Raw genomic sequence first — 13,496 nt, forward strand, 5'->3', positions numbered from 1 at the left:
GCCATTATTTGTTCAAATTTTTTCTGCCAGCTCCTCTCAGGAACAGCAGTTAAGCTTTGGGCAAACCCTCAAAATCATTGCATAGCCCACAGATGCTCCTGAGACAGAGGGCTTGGGGATCCCTGCTCTAGTGTGCTCTGTCCTCTTTTCTTGAGTCAGAGTCTGGACCAAGGCTGACCTTGTCTCTGCTCCCATGGTGCTGATATTATACCTGGCGCTTTATGTGGATGATAGGAATTCTAACTCAGGTCCTCGTGCTTGCAAAGAACAAGCACTCTTTCCACCACCACCCCCCTCCATCCAGTGTATGTGTTTATGTGTTTGAGTGTTTTGCTTGTGTGTGTGTACCATGTGTGTCCCTGTGCCCATGAAGTCCAGAAGAGGGCATCAGATCCTCTGGAACTTGAGTTATAGTCATGTGGATGCTAGGAATTGAATCCAGGTTCTCTGCAATAACAGCAAGTGCTCTTTTTCTTCTTTTTAAAAGTTTATTATTTGTTTGCTTGCTTGCTTGCTTGCTTGCTTGCTTGCTTGCTTGCTTGCTTGCTTGCTTGTTTTATCGAGACAAGGTTTCTCTGGCTGGTCTGGAGCTCACTGTAGACAAAGCTGCCCTTGAGCTCAGATCCACCTGCCTCTGCCTCCCAAGTGCTGGGATTAAAGGCACAGGTTTAACTTTGCTTACAGTGCCCACTGAGGCTAGAAAGAGGGTGTTAGGTCCCCCAGAACTAGAGTTAACAGATGGTTGTAAGCCACCATGTGGATTCTGGGAATGAAACCCGGATCCTCTGAAAGAGCAGTAAGTATCCTTAACTGCTGTGCCATCTCCTCCAGCCCAGTGCTGTGATTGTTTTATTTGTTTGTTTTAATTTTAAAATCTCAAATTGTCATCTTCTAGAGTTTGTTTTGGGTCTTTTTTAAAAAGAACCTATCATGGGTCCTTACCTTTAGTTGCCTGAGCATAAGGAATACAGTCCTCACTTTATTATCTTTGTATACCAATTCTCGAGTTGCTTGCAAGCACATTCTCTTATGCATCTTTTCCTCTGCTGTTTGGTCAAGGAGTTTCCTGTTGTACCTTACTAGTCTGTATGTGCGAGCTGCATGTGTCAGCTATTACATGGTTACTTCAAACTGATCTTTCCAGGTTTTGGTTTTAAGCAAGACCTAGGCCAGTACTTAGTTTAGGATTCGTTTTCCCCCACTGCATCCAAAAACATCTGAGTGCTCAGTGACTTTGAACTATAAGGTTTTCTGCATTTAGAACCCCAGTCTTCCTGATCTGTTCGACTCCTACTCCACGGGAGCCTAGATATCCAGCCCTCTCCCCTGTGATTCCAAACCGCCTTGCCCATTCAGACTACCTTGCAGCCACTCAGCTCTTCCTCCTATGTCCCAGCCCTGGCTGAGGTCTTCTCTGTAGCCCAGGAAGTCACTAGAGGACAAGGACAGTCTTTGAGTCTTTTTCCCATGCCCCGAAAACCTCCTTTCTATTGCCTGATTCCCCATGCCTTGCAGTCTGCCATATAGTTTTACTAGTTTTAAACAGAGTAGAGCTAAGTGGTCCCCTTTAGTCCCTGCTTTTTAAAAAGCTGAAGGCAAAGGGTCTAAAGGGTAAGTGGCTTGTTTCAGTTTTACTGCCAGCTGGCAGAAGACCTGGTGACTTCAGTGACGATCTCACCATGTACTTGAAGCTCTGTTCCTTAAAACCTTAGAGCTTGATTTAAATTTTGGGAGAGGTGGCTGGAAGTAATTCCATGGAGCCCTGCATTCTTGAGCAGCATTGTGAGCACATTCAGACCCTTCAGTTACCTGTGTTACCTATGAGTGTCAGTGGCTGGAACACACTGCACATTTCTGTTCCCGATGCAATGCAGCAAAGGGGTATGGCCAGGTGACCCATATATTTCCCTTCTCCCCAGTGTGGAAACAGCACTCCCAGTTACTCCATCAGCACCCTGTATAGAAGTCAGAGTGGGAGGCAGCAAGACAGCTCAAACTTTGTGGGTTCCTTGCTCTGAACATGCATAACGCAGAGATGGGAGAAGAGCAAGCGATTATTGATGGGGTCATTCTGGCTTCTATTCCTAGGCTTTTTGACATGTTTTATGACATGGCATCATAGAGAAGTGCCCTGATTTAATCATGTACCATATCCCAAAAGAGGGCACTGCACCCTTCTGAGTTACCATTTCTCCAGTGTCTTCAAAGGCAGCTCTGGTATTCCAAGGCTGGCTCCTTCAGACTACTACAGGATACAGGACTAACCAGTGAGTTCACCATCATGAGCTCACCTCACTTCCTTGGCTAATACGTGCATTGCTTGGTTGGGTGTGTTGTATGGGATTTTATACCCGTGGGTTGCCTGTTATGTGAACATTGTACAGGTGCCTGAGGCCCTGTAAATAGGAAAAACAGCTCATACCCGGAATAGTTTTGCTGTGAGGGACAGACCTCTGGCTTTTCCTGTACTGAGAGAGTGCAAAGTCATCCTGATGGCCTGTTGGTTCTCTGAGGAGTGCATAGAGGGGTAAGAATATATATCTGATAGGTTGGTGCTCAGCTGAATGCATGGTAGGTGGGGTGCATATCTGCCCTCTGTCTGCTTTTTGTGGGGCTGCCTTCTACAGTTTGATTCCTGAGCTCCTGACCTGTAGGTTCAGCCAGTGGAGGTCATCAGCAAGAGAGAGAATTTCTTCTCCCAACCCCTTCCCCCACCAAGCCGTGGTTTGCTGAGGCTGGATCTCAGCAACCAAAGGTCACAGCTCCTGGTGAGCAGACTTCTTATAGTACCTGACTTTCCACAGGCTGCCCAGCAGGCTTCTCTCACTAGTTCAGCTAGGGATAAGGGCTTCCTACTACTGTGAGCCAGAGGGTGCTCGCCACCCCCAACCCCCTACCTCCTGCTGGTTTCCCTCCTTGCCACCATGAAGTCTGTCTACCATCAAGCTGGCTTCAATCACCTGTTCTGAGGATGCCGCCTTTCCTTCTAGGACCCCAATTGACAAGTAACTGAGTGTTTTCTTTCCTGCCTTTCCAACTGAGAACTGCAGATGGTAAACATATTTCTCATCTCGATTCACTTACCCAGTGTTTATTGAACGTCGGCTATAGGCCAGATAGTGTTCTGTAAGAAGACAGCGGTGCCTGAAACAAGAGGATACAGTTAAAAGGTAACTAGGACAGATGTCCCCATCTCCTGATTAATCATGAAGGGGACTGAGAACGAGGCCACCTCAGATTGGGCAGTCTGGGACAGGCTCTGGAAACCTTGACTTCAGGATTAGGCGCTTGCTCTTCACAGTCTGGGAGGAAGGCTAATCCACATAGGTATCTGACAAGAATAAAGACCCAGGGAGCAATCGCCCTGTTCAATACACAGACGCTTCTAGAATGAAACAGTACCCATTAACACTAACACTGGTAGGTAATGGGTAGTGAGAATGGGTGCTAACTTGTAATACGGTGTTGGCGTCTTTTCAGAGACTTCAGTAGACTGTCAGGTTTGCTTGGCAAGAGGTTTTCAGAATATTTGTTGGGCACAGGCACAGTTTTCACACAGGGCCAAGACTTTATAACCACTACCAGAAACTCCACTTTACCTGAGGCCACAGCCTCCAACCCCAGGAAGTTTTAGTTCAGAGGGTCTTGCCAGCTGGGTGATTTCCCTTTTAATTAGGGGAGTAGGAGTGTTGCTGGGTCTCAACAGGCTTTAAGAATACAGAATGGATAATGCAGCCACAGAAATTAAGAAGACAGCCACAGGAGAGTCAGAAGGGAAGGTGGAAAATTATCTAAAACCCACTCCATCACGTGTGCCCCTTACCAGGCTCCAAACTCAGGACTGACTCTTCTCGAAAGGGTGTCCCAGGAGTTAATGTGACAGTTACTTGAGACCAGTTTTGAGGTATAAATATGCCTTGTGGGGGCCCTGGCAGCTAAAACCTGGATTCCAACTTCAGCCTCTCTGGCCATCCCTGTAAGTGGATGGCTTTCTCTTTGGGCCCGATTGGTGTCCTAATGTAACTGTGGTTAAGACAAGTCAGTATGATGCATTCCAGATTTGGGTTTGGGCTAAGTCTGTCCCTGCAGAATTCAAGGTATACCAAGTTTTAGACACTTTTCCCATTTGTTTTTTGTCTGCTTCCTGAACTAACTGCTCCCTCTGGTTCAGGAAAGAAGTATGAGCTTTTTTGTCTAGTGTCCATGCCTGAGTTGCTATGGTGAACATTGACTATAAGAGGTGCCTAGTTTGCCTCCTTCCTTGTCTCTTATTCTCCTTATTTCTCTCTTTCCTTCCACATTCCTCTCACTAGTTTTCCTCTTTCCTTCCTTTGTTTCTCTTTCTCTTTGATTCTCGGTTACCAAGTCTTCCTGCGCACACCCGCAGGGGTCGCTTTTGGCCACCAAGCGGCGCTCAGCTACCGTCTAGAAAGAACCTCTAACTTTCCCACAGAGTTCCAAGTTTTGCTTTGCAAGTGTCAGAAAGGTCAATCTACAAGCTTGGGGAACACTCCCAAGGCTCGAACAGTGAGTGCCTCAACCTCAGGCGGCCTGCGACAGAGCCGAGCCCGGCCGCATAGGGTGCCTCGGGTGGCACCGGCGGGGTACAGAGGCTCGCGCTCCGGGACCCGCTAGGCGAGGGCCCGGACTGCGAGGAGCTGATGAGCGCCAGGCCCCCACCACCACCCCCGCCCTCCCCGTCCGGCCGCTCCTCCCCTGGGTGGGTCCCCGCGCCTTTTCTGGCGGGGTCTATTTGCATAGAAGGAACTGCCCGCAGTGGCCGCTGAGTCTGAGCGGGCGGCTAGGGGGGCGTGCGCGATCCGCGGCCACCCGGACGCGGAGCCCCGCAGCCGCCGACCTGGAGCCGCCCCGGGCCGCAGCGCCGACGCAGAGCCGGCGGGTCGCCATGGGCGCGGGCGAGCGCGCGGCGGGCGGAGGAGGCGCGCAGGACCCCGGAGCGGGCTGCGGGTCGCGGGCGCTGAGCGCGCTGTGCCTGCTGCTGTCGGTGGGCTCTGCGGCCGCCTGTCTCCTGTTGGGAGCCCAGGCGGCCGCCCTGCATGGCCGAGTGGCGGCGCTGGAGCAGGAGCGCGAGCTGTTGCGGCATGCGGGGCCGTCCGGAGCCCTGGCCGCCTGGGCCGAAACGCACCTGGAGCGCCTGTTACGGGAGGTGAGGGCGCGCGATCGCCGGCCGGGGGATGTCCCGCTTCACGAGGGGGTGTAGGGCTGCGGGGGCGGCGTTGATCGTCACCTTCAGGAGCAGGACTCACCTAGTGGATTGCACTGGGGTCGCTGGTGGGGAAGGGTCCTGCTGTCCAGCTTCTGTGCCGGGACTTGCTTCTGCAGGAAAAACAACTTAAAGGGCTGTTTAGGTAACACTAAGGGGCTATGGTAAAGAAAGACCTTGGGGTAACAACAGTCCTGAGTGCGGAGTCTCTACTGAAGTGTGTGCTCAGACCCACAGCCTCTGCCTGCTCTCCAGCGCTGGAGATACTAATGAGGCTCTTGCGTTCCCACGGCTAGTCTGCCTGAAACAGTCCGGACCACCTCAAGGCTCAGGCCAGCCCTTCCTCTGTGTCCGGGAAGGTTAGGTTGGGAGCGGCTCTGGCCTAGATGTGCTGTGTTCCTTAGCTGGCCCACTAAAACTGTGCATCGAAGACTAGGACACAGCTGAGCTAGCTGCCTCTGTGCGCGTTTGGCTGGGTGGTGATCTCTACAGGCCACCCCCAAAGCGTCTTAGGTTTGTTTTCCGAGGGTTAAGACTCCTGTTTTGAGCCTGCCCTGGTGGCATCTGTAATTCCAGAATTTAGGAGGCTGAATTGTGTGAATCTCTCTACAAGTTGGGGGCTGGCTTAAACTATATAGTTGAGATGCAGGTCCAGCCTGGGCTTCAGAACGAAAATAAATAAATAAATAAATAAATAAATAAATAAATAAATAAATGCCAACCATTGGGCATATTGATGAGCGCCTTTAATCCCAGCACTTTGGAGGCAGAGGCATGAGGATCTCTGAGTTTGAGGTCATCCTGTCCAGGACAGCCAGAGGAAGACCCTGTCTCAAGAAATCAAAACAAACAACAAAAACAAAAGAAGATGGCCATTGTATGCCTGGACTTCTGATCTTCTGTCTACTGATACTCCATCTGACAATACCTGGCCAGAACCTCTACCCTCGGTACAGCAAGCCTCTTGCCTGTAGAACTGTGGCATACACCCGCACACTACAGTTTCTCTCAGCTCTGCCTCCCTTATAGGAATGGTTCACCTCCTCCTAGAGGAGGTGGTTGCCCCAGATCTAAAGGCGGGGGTGGGGGTGGGGAGTCAATCCTAAGGACAGTAGAAAATGAACCTTGCTTGTGGGAGAGGAAGCAGGGGGCAGGTGTACTATCTACCACCTGTTCCCTAAGCTGTGCCCTGCTATGGTCTTTGCTACTTTACTGAGCTGTGCAATGCTAGGGGCACAGCTCAGGGAGAAGGCTGACTTAGATTATGCAAGTCCTTGGGTTAGACTCCTGACATCAGATATTGAGCTGTGTACCCAAGGTGGAGTGGATTTGGGATTTCAAAGGGAATGGAAGAAGTCTAGACCTAACTTTCCTGTTTCCCACAGCTCCTAAGTCACTTTAAGATAAAGCCAACATTACCTCTCCTCCTTGGTTCCGGGCAAAATCGCTGCTTTCTGAATGATTTCCTCTCCCTTCTTTAAAGTGCCCGCAGAAGGGAGAACTCTGCCCCAAGCCCTGCCAGCAACTTATGACTTTATAAATTGCCACCCACTATCCTTTGTCAGCTCCCTAAAGGTCAGCAGCTGAACTGTGAATACCCCAACCCACTGCCACTTCTATTGGGAAGAATAAACCACAAGCCATGACCAGAAAACCAAAAATCCCTGAAAGACCTTTGAGGAGCTCACAGGCTATGTGCTTACTAATAGAGATAGATCTCTGAGGAAGCAGCCATACCCCTCCCCAACCCCCAGGATTGCTAATAGCTTGATTGATAGATAGGTAGATAGATAGATAGATAGATAGATAGATAGATAGATAGATAGATAGATAGATAGATAGGCCTGGGGCCTTGCACCCTGCTACTGAACTAGACCTCTAGCGCAGGTCTTGGTTTTCTATAGTCTAATGGTCTCTTCCCCTTCCTCCTGTTCTTCCCCCTCTTCCTCCTTCACTTCCTCTCTCCTCTTTCCACATCTTCCTCCTTCCTCTTCCTCTTCTTCCTCTTCATTCTTTTTCTTCTCCCCCTTCTCCTGTTTATCCCTTTCTTGCTTGCTTTCACCCTTCTTTTTCTTGAAATAATTATTTTTGAGGTACAGTCTTGCTCTACATAGTGTCGGCTGACTTGTCTGGGACTCACTATGTAGCCCAGGCTGGCCTCAAATTTGCAGAACTCCCCATGTCTCTGTCTCCAGAGTGCTGAGAGTATAAGTATGCATCACCGTGCCCGACATCATCCTTTTTCCCCCTTCACTGAGGCAGTCTTTCTTGTTACGTAGCCTAGCTAGCCTTGAACTCGCTGCTGTCTTCCTACTCTTGACTTTAAAGGCAAAAGGAGAAAAGAAAAGTCAGATCCTGACACCTACTGCATCTATGCATTGAGAATCTGCTCTGCCCTTCATCACATTGTGTTGGGGCTGTGCATCCATGTCAGAGACACTTTGTGCTTGGAGAATAGATTGTAGGATCAGAGGAGTGTAGACTGTGGGCTGGGAGTGTAGACTGTGGACTGCATGTGTAGACTGTGGGCTGGGAGTGTAGACTGTGGAGTGGGAGTGTAGACTGTGGGATGGGGGTGTAGACTGTGGACTGCATGTGTAGACTGTGGGCTGGGAGTATAGACTGTGGGATGGGAGTGTAGACTGTGGGATGGGAGTATAGACTGTGGAGTGGGAGTGTAGACTGTGTGATGGGGGTGTAGACTGTGGGATGGGAGTGTAGACTGTGAACTGCATGGGTAGACTGTGGGCTGAGAGTATAGACTGTGGGCTGGAAGTATAGACTGTGTGATGGGAGTGTAGACTGTGGGATGGGAGTATAGACTGACTCCTCTCCCTTCCTGAGTCAGAGATGACCCAGTACCAACACTTCAAGGTTGTTTGCCTGCCTGCTGAGAGGGGGGGTGTCTATATCCCTAGTGACAGGGCCACACTCTCCCTGGATGCCATTTGGTTCCTGCTGCTTGTTCAGTGTTTCTGGATGAGAAGTGCACACACTGATCAAGACAAGAGATGTGTGAGAGGCACTTTATGAGGAGCCCCCAGCCGGCTTGACCGAGGTGTGTATAGTTCTCTAACCCTTAGTAAGGGGGGGATAAATCCTTACCAAACTGAACATCTCTTTAGAAAAGGATCCCTTCACTCGGCGTGTTTCCCAGCTTGCTTTGTTCCCTGGGAAGCCCCTTTTAAAGTCACCACTGGAATAGCTGTGCATATACCAGTGTCCACCGCTTGCTCTTTATCCAATAAAGTCGCATGCAGAGGATCCGAGGCAGAAACCATGTCCAAATTTTTAAAAAAGAAGTTCTTGCCAACCACACACAAGTTCAACGTCAGGGGAAAAAAAAAAGAGTCAACAAAAGCCACTGTTTATAGGGGACCCTCTGTCCTTGTTCCCTTGGGAACAGAACCATGACATCAGTTTTTCTGGGGGCTGGCTGATGTGCCTGATAACATAGATACAGAAGAAATATTCATGTTCTCTCCTGATTATCGAAGGACCCCTTCTAGCAGTACATATGGGAAAGAAGTGACTTTCAGAATATCAAAACAAGATTTCTAAGCAAGAGCCATTAAAGGCAGTATCTTTAGTAGGATCTAAAAATATTCATGTGAAACCAAACATCTCCTATTCTGCTTTGAAAGGTGCCTTAAGTAACTGCCCAATTAATCATCCGCTCTGCAATTACACCTCCAGCTACAGTGTTGCAGAAGCTGAGAATTCAGAATGCATAGCTTTCATACTGCAGTGAGAAACTTAATGCAAAGGATTAAAGCAATATTTGGTTGTGTTCAGAGGAGGCCCTTTCCAGCTTAGAATGGATTTATTGTTGGCTCTTGGCCTTCTATTGTCTGGACCAATCAGTTTGAAAACAAGGAAAGCCCAGAGAGTTGGATAAAACTCAAGTTCTCTCTTTCCTATGTATACTGGTTGCATTACTGTCAAATGCAGAATCCAGTGTGACTTTCTCAGCCTCTCTGGTAGCCAGCTTGTCGGGGCTTCTCTGTGGGGGTCTCTGTTAATACAGATGCCTGGAATTGAAGTATAAATCAGCTCTGATTTGTTTCCTTGACATTTCCTGGCTCCTAACCCCCACCCCCAAAGAAGTTTCCTTCCAATTACTTCCTGGCACACTTACTTTCTCTTTCTGCTTTTTGTGCTGGCCTTAAAACATTTTTTTAAATGCTGCCATTTGGGAGAGCGTCATAATAATAGCAACTTGTTTAGAAGAAGCCAACTGTGTGGGGTGTTCTCTCCAAAGACACTTTATAATTGTTGAATTGGTCCTTTCCAGGCTGACTTTGAAGATGGCGGGCAAGGCCAGCTCCTAAAAGGGCGCTGGAGTGCTCTGGAAGCTGACTAGATGCTACCAGGGGGCCAAGCAAAGTGATGCTGCACGCAGTGCTCACCCCAAGAAGGGAGTTTGAGACCTGGCCCTGATCTTTATAAGCTCTCATCTGACTTTTGCAAACTCCTTCCCTAAAGCCTCCCTTTTCTAATGCAGTCATCTGACAGCACAGTAATGAGAGTGAGCAAGCCAATACCCAGAGCACTTCTGGCTGATGTGAATCAAGGTATCCCTCAAGGCTCATGCATTGAGAGCCTCGATGACAGGATGCCAGTGTGGGAAGATGGCATGAGCTTTTAAGAAGTGCTGGGGCCTAATTGAAGTCCTTAGGTCAATCTTAGTCATGCCAACCTTGGCATTATAGGTCGCCATCCTGTTCTGGCTTCCTGATTGCACTGTGATCCAGTCTCCCCTCTCATCCTCTGCCTCTCTCTCTTCTTCTCTCTCCCTCCCTGCCATCCTACCATCTGCCAGTAAACTGTGACCAGAGGCAAAAAGAAAGAGGCTGCCTGATCTTGCACTTTCAGTCTACAAAACTGTGCAAAACCTTTGTTCTTTATAAAATAGCCTGTCTCTAGTATTTGATTATAATAATGAAAAACAGTAGTCAGACAAGGTCTCAGTCTGAGCTCAGACTGGCTTTGAACTCACTGTGTACCCTAGGCTGACCTCAGGTTTGTAGTCCTCCTGAGTCAACGCCCTCAGTGCTGGGATTGTGAGCATGCACCATCATGCCTGGCAGTAGATATGCTTTCAATGACAGGTAATGGAATGTCTGATGTGGTCACTTAACCATGAGAATTGTTAACCGGCAGCATTGGATTGTCTGACATGGAAGCCTGGAATACAGCAGATTTGGGCAGTTCATGGTCCATACTTGGGCGCCAGATTCTGCTGGCAGTTCCCTGTTTCCCAGGGCCCTGATCTGCAGTTCCCTTGACACCAAACAGCTAAAGTAGGGGTTGGAGAAGAAGGAGTTACCCTCCTGAGAGCTTCCTCCTAGGGTTTAAATCTAGGGGAAACGCTGGAAGCTTCCTTCAGCAGAATTCCCCTGTGACTGTCAGGCAAAATTAGGTCACATGACCATGGTCACCCTTTCACTGATGAGGGTAATGAGCTGCCAACTTGGGGGCTTCAGCCAATCTGGATTCATCCCTTGGGGCTGGGCTGGTTGCCACTGGAATAGAAATGAGGCTTTGTTAGGAAGAAAGAGGAAGGAAGAGGACTGGGGTGAGTGGGGAGCTGGAGTGACCAGTGGTGAGAACCAGGTGCTAACTGTAGCTGCTGCCACTCTGGAGCCCGGGAGCAGTGGTGTGTCATCTTACAGTCCTCGGAACCCTATGTTCCCTAATTCTTGAGTCCTGTCCCCATTGACAAATGTGTTGCTTCTTGGGACCTTGCTGCCCACATGTGATTCTTGCCCTACCAGGATCAAAGAGAACATTGGTGTTTGACTTCTTCCCAGGGCATTCCCATGGTGCTTTGTAGTTGCATTCGTCTGCTTTCTGTTAGCACAACAAAGTGTCAGAGGCTTGGTCATTTATAAAGAGAAAAGGTCACAGTTTTGGAGGTAGAGAGTCCAGATAGAATAGCACTTGCACCATGTCAGACCTGGTATAGGAGAGCCAAAGCAAAAGGGGCGTGGGGAGAAGAAGCCAGAGCACAGAGGGGTTCTTGTAACAACTCTCTCATGAGACTAACTCAGGTCCACTGAAATACTCTAATCCCATCCAAATGAGCCATCTCCAGTGACTTAAGGACTCTCACTAGTCCCTGCCTCTTTTTTCACTCCCTCCCCCCAAGACAAGATCTCTGTGTAGCCCTGGCTGTCCTGGAACTCACTCTGTAGACCAGGCTGAGCTCAAACTCAGAGATCTGCCTTCTTCTGCGCCCCCCCCCCCCCAATGCTGGAATGAAAGTCTTATTTCTTAACATGACCACACAGGGCACCAAGCTTAGGACACATAAGATCTTGGAGGTCTTTAACCCTTGACTGGACTGTCATACTGGGGGCTTCTAACTCTCTGTTCCCAGCGTTGGCAGAGAATGGCGTCACTTCACATCACAGCTGAAGTGGAAGTGGCTGCAGGTCAAGGTCCAGCCAATCTGAGCACTGAAATTCGCCAAGTGAGCTGTGCCTGTCTCTGCTCAGTGTGCCCAGGATGCTCTGCCCCTCTCCCAGCCCTGCTCCCCAGGCCATAGACCTCTGCAAACATTGCAATGTGTGCTTTGAATCCTGTAATAGAGCAGGTCATGGTCTCCATGGCAGTGTCTGTCTCTTCTACCCTTACCAAGTATGGCCATTTATTTATTTATTATTTGATTATATTGCATCTACAGTCATAATGCAGAGAGATGAATGCTGGTACACAGCGCTCTCTCTCGCTCTCTCTCTCTCTCTCTCTCTCTTTCTCTCTCTCTCCCTCCCTCCCTCTCTCTCTCTCTCAGTCCAGGACCGGTGCTATCTTCATTTTGGGTTAACCTAATCTAGAAAATTCCTCACATACTTATCTAGAGGCACGTATTCCTTCTGTGATTGAACAATCCTGGCAAGTTGGCAATATTAACCAGCACACCCACTAGGTAGCCAAGGCTGGCCTTGGACCCTTGCTCCTTCTGCTCCACATCCCAAGTGTGCCACCATACCAAGCCAGCATGGTTTTCTTTAAGTCAACCTTTCTATATCCTTTGGGTCCTGTACCTTCAACCAATATAACAGAGCCCCTCTCCACTGAGGAGGGGTAGCTCAGATTTCAAATGGCTTCATGGTTTGGATATCCAAGAAGTTGGGGTACATATCTGCTCAGGCACAGCAGCAGGTGTCTTGATCTGGGGCTTAAGTCAGTTCCATATTTCACAGGGACATCCTCGTTGTCCTCAGGAGATGCCGGGGAAGCTTCAAGAAGTTTCAGACCTACACTCACAGCATCAGAGTTTCTTTCCTGCAACAGTATTGACAGAGATTCCCTAATTGGCTCTGGGGATCCACTATAAATTAACAGTATTCACCAATGGGGTTATTGTGCAGGACACTGAGCCCAGCTGGGCCCCCCTCTGGCCGGCCAGGCTCTGGGTGGTGGGAGTGGGTACCCATGAGTATAGGGCCATCTTCAGTAGAGAATGGAGAGGGGGAGGATGACTCAAAGAATAATCTGGAGAGAGAGATTGGAGCTTTGGTATGCAGTCAACCTTGTTGGCTTGAAAATTGGAAAAAGAAGTTTTGTTTTTTTTTTAATTTTTCATCCATTAGCCGGGTGGTGGTGGTGCACGCCTTTAATCCCAGCACTTGGGAGGCAGAGGCAGGTGGATTTCTGAGTTCGAGGCCAGCCTGGTCTACAGAGTGAGTTCCAGGACAGCCAGGGCTACACAGAGAAACCCTGTCTCGACCCCCCCCCCAAATTTCATTCATTCATTCATTCATTCATTCATTCATTCATTCAATCAGACAGTATGTGTGCTTTGTGTATGCATTCATGCACACACCACAGTGCATATGTAAAAGTCAGAAGATAACTTTCAGGAGTCAATTCTTTTCTGCCTCTTGTGAGCCCTGAGAAGCCAACTCAGGTCATCAACTTGGTGGTAATCGCCTTTACTCATTGAGCCATCTTGTCAGCTCCTTGTGTGTGAGTTTCAACCTAGGGCAGGTGCCTGTGCCCAAGTCATCTCTGCAGGAAGTGTTCTCAGGAGGGAGACCCAGCTTCTCTCTGGTCTACTTGAGGAGTCTTTGGGTAGTAGCCTGAAGACCAGGGACCAGTATGGGTGAGGTGTCTTACCTGGCACTCTCTGCCATGGGAATGTCAGGAGGCCTAGGTTTGGAAGAGGAAAATGTCCATGGTGAATAGTCAGAGGCTAGCCCTGCTCACTGCTGTGTGGCCAAGGTAGCTGCCAGCCCCCCAGTCCTGTGGATATGAGGTAATACTT

At 49.2% G+C, this 13,496-nt stretch overlaps 1 protein-coding gene across 2 annotated transcripts in view; it reads left to right on the forward strand.

Moving 5' to 3' along the window:
* Positions 1 to 4,458: 4,458 nt before the first annotated feature.
* Col23a1 (collagen, type XXIII, alpha 1) overlaps positions 4,459 to 13,496 on the forward strand; it is a 294,247-nt gene continuing 285,209 nt past the window's right edge. The window contains exon 1 of one of the 2 annotated variants that reach the window (XM_011248983.3): positions 4,459 to 5,167. In XM_011248983.3, coding sequence (XP_011247285.1) covers positions 4,907 to 5,167 — 261 coding nt within the window. In that variant the 5' untranslated portion in view covers positions 4,459 to 4,906. The remainder of the gene's footprint in view (positions 5,168 to 13,496) is intronic. The other variant, NM_153393.2, reaches the window with a different exon arrangement.

Source organism: Mus musculus, chromosome 11, assembly GCF_000001635.26.
Source record: "Mus musculus strain C57BL/6J chromosome 11, GRCm38.p6 C57BL/6J".
NCBI classification, from domain to species: Eukaryota; Metazoa; Chordata; class Mammalia; order Rodentia; family Muridae; genus Mus; species Mus musculus.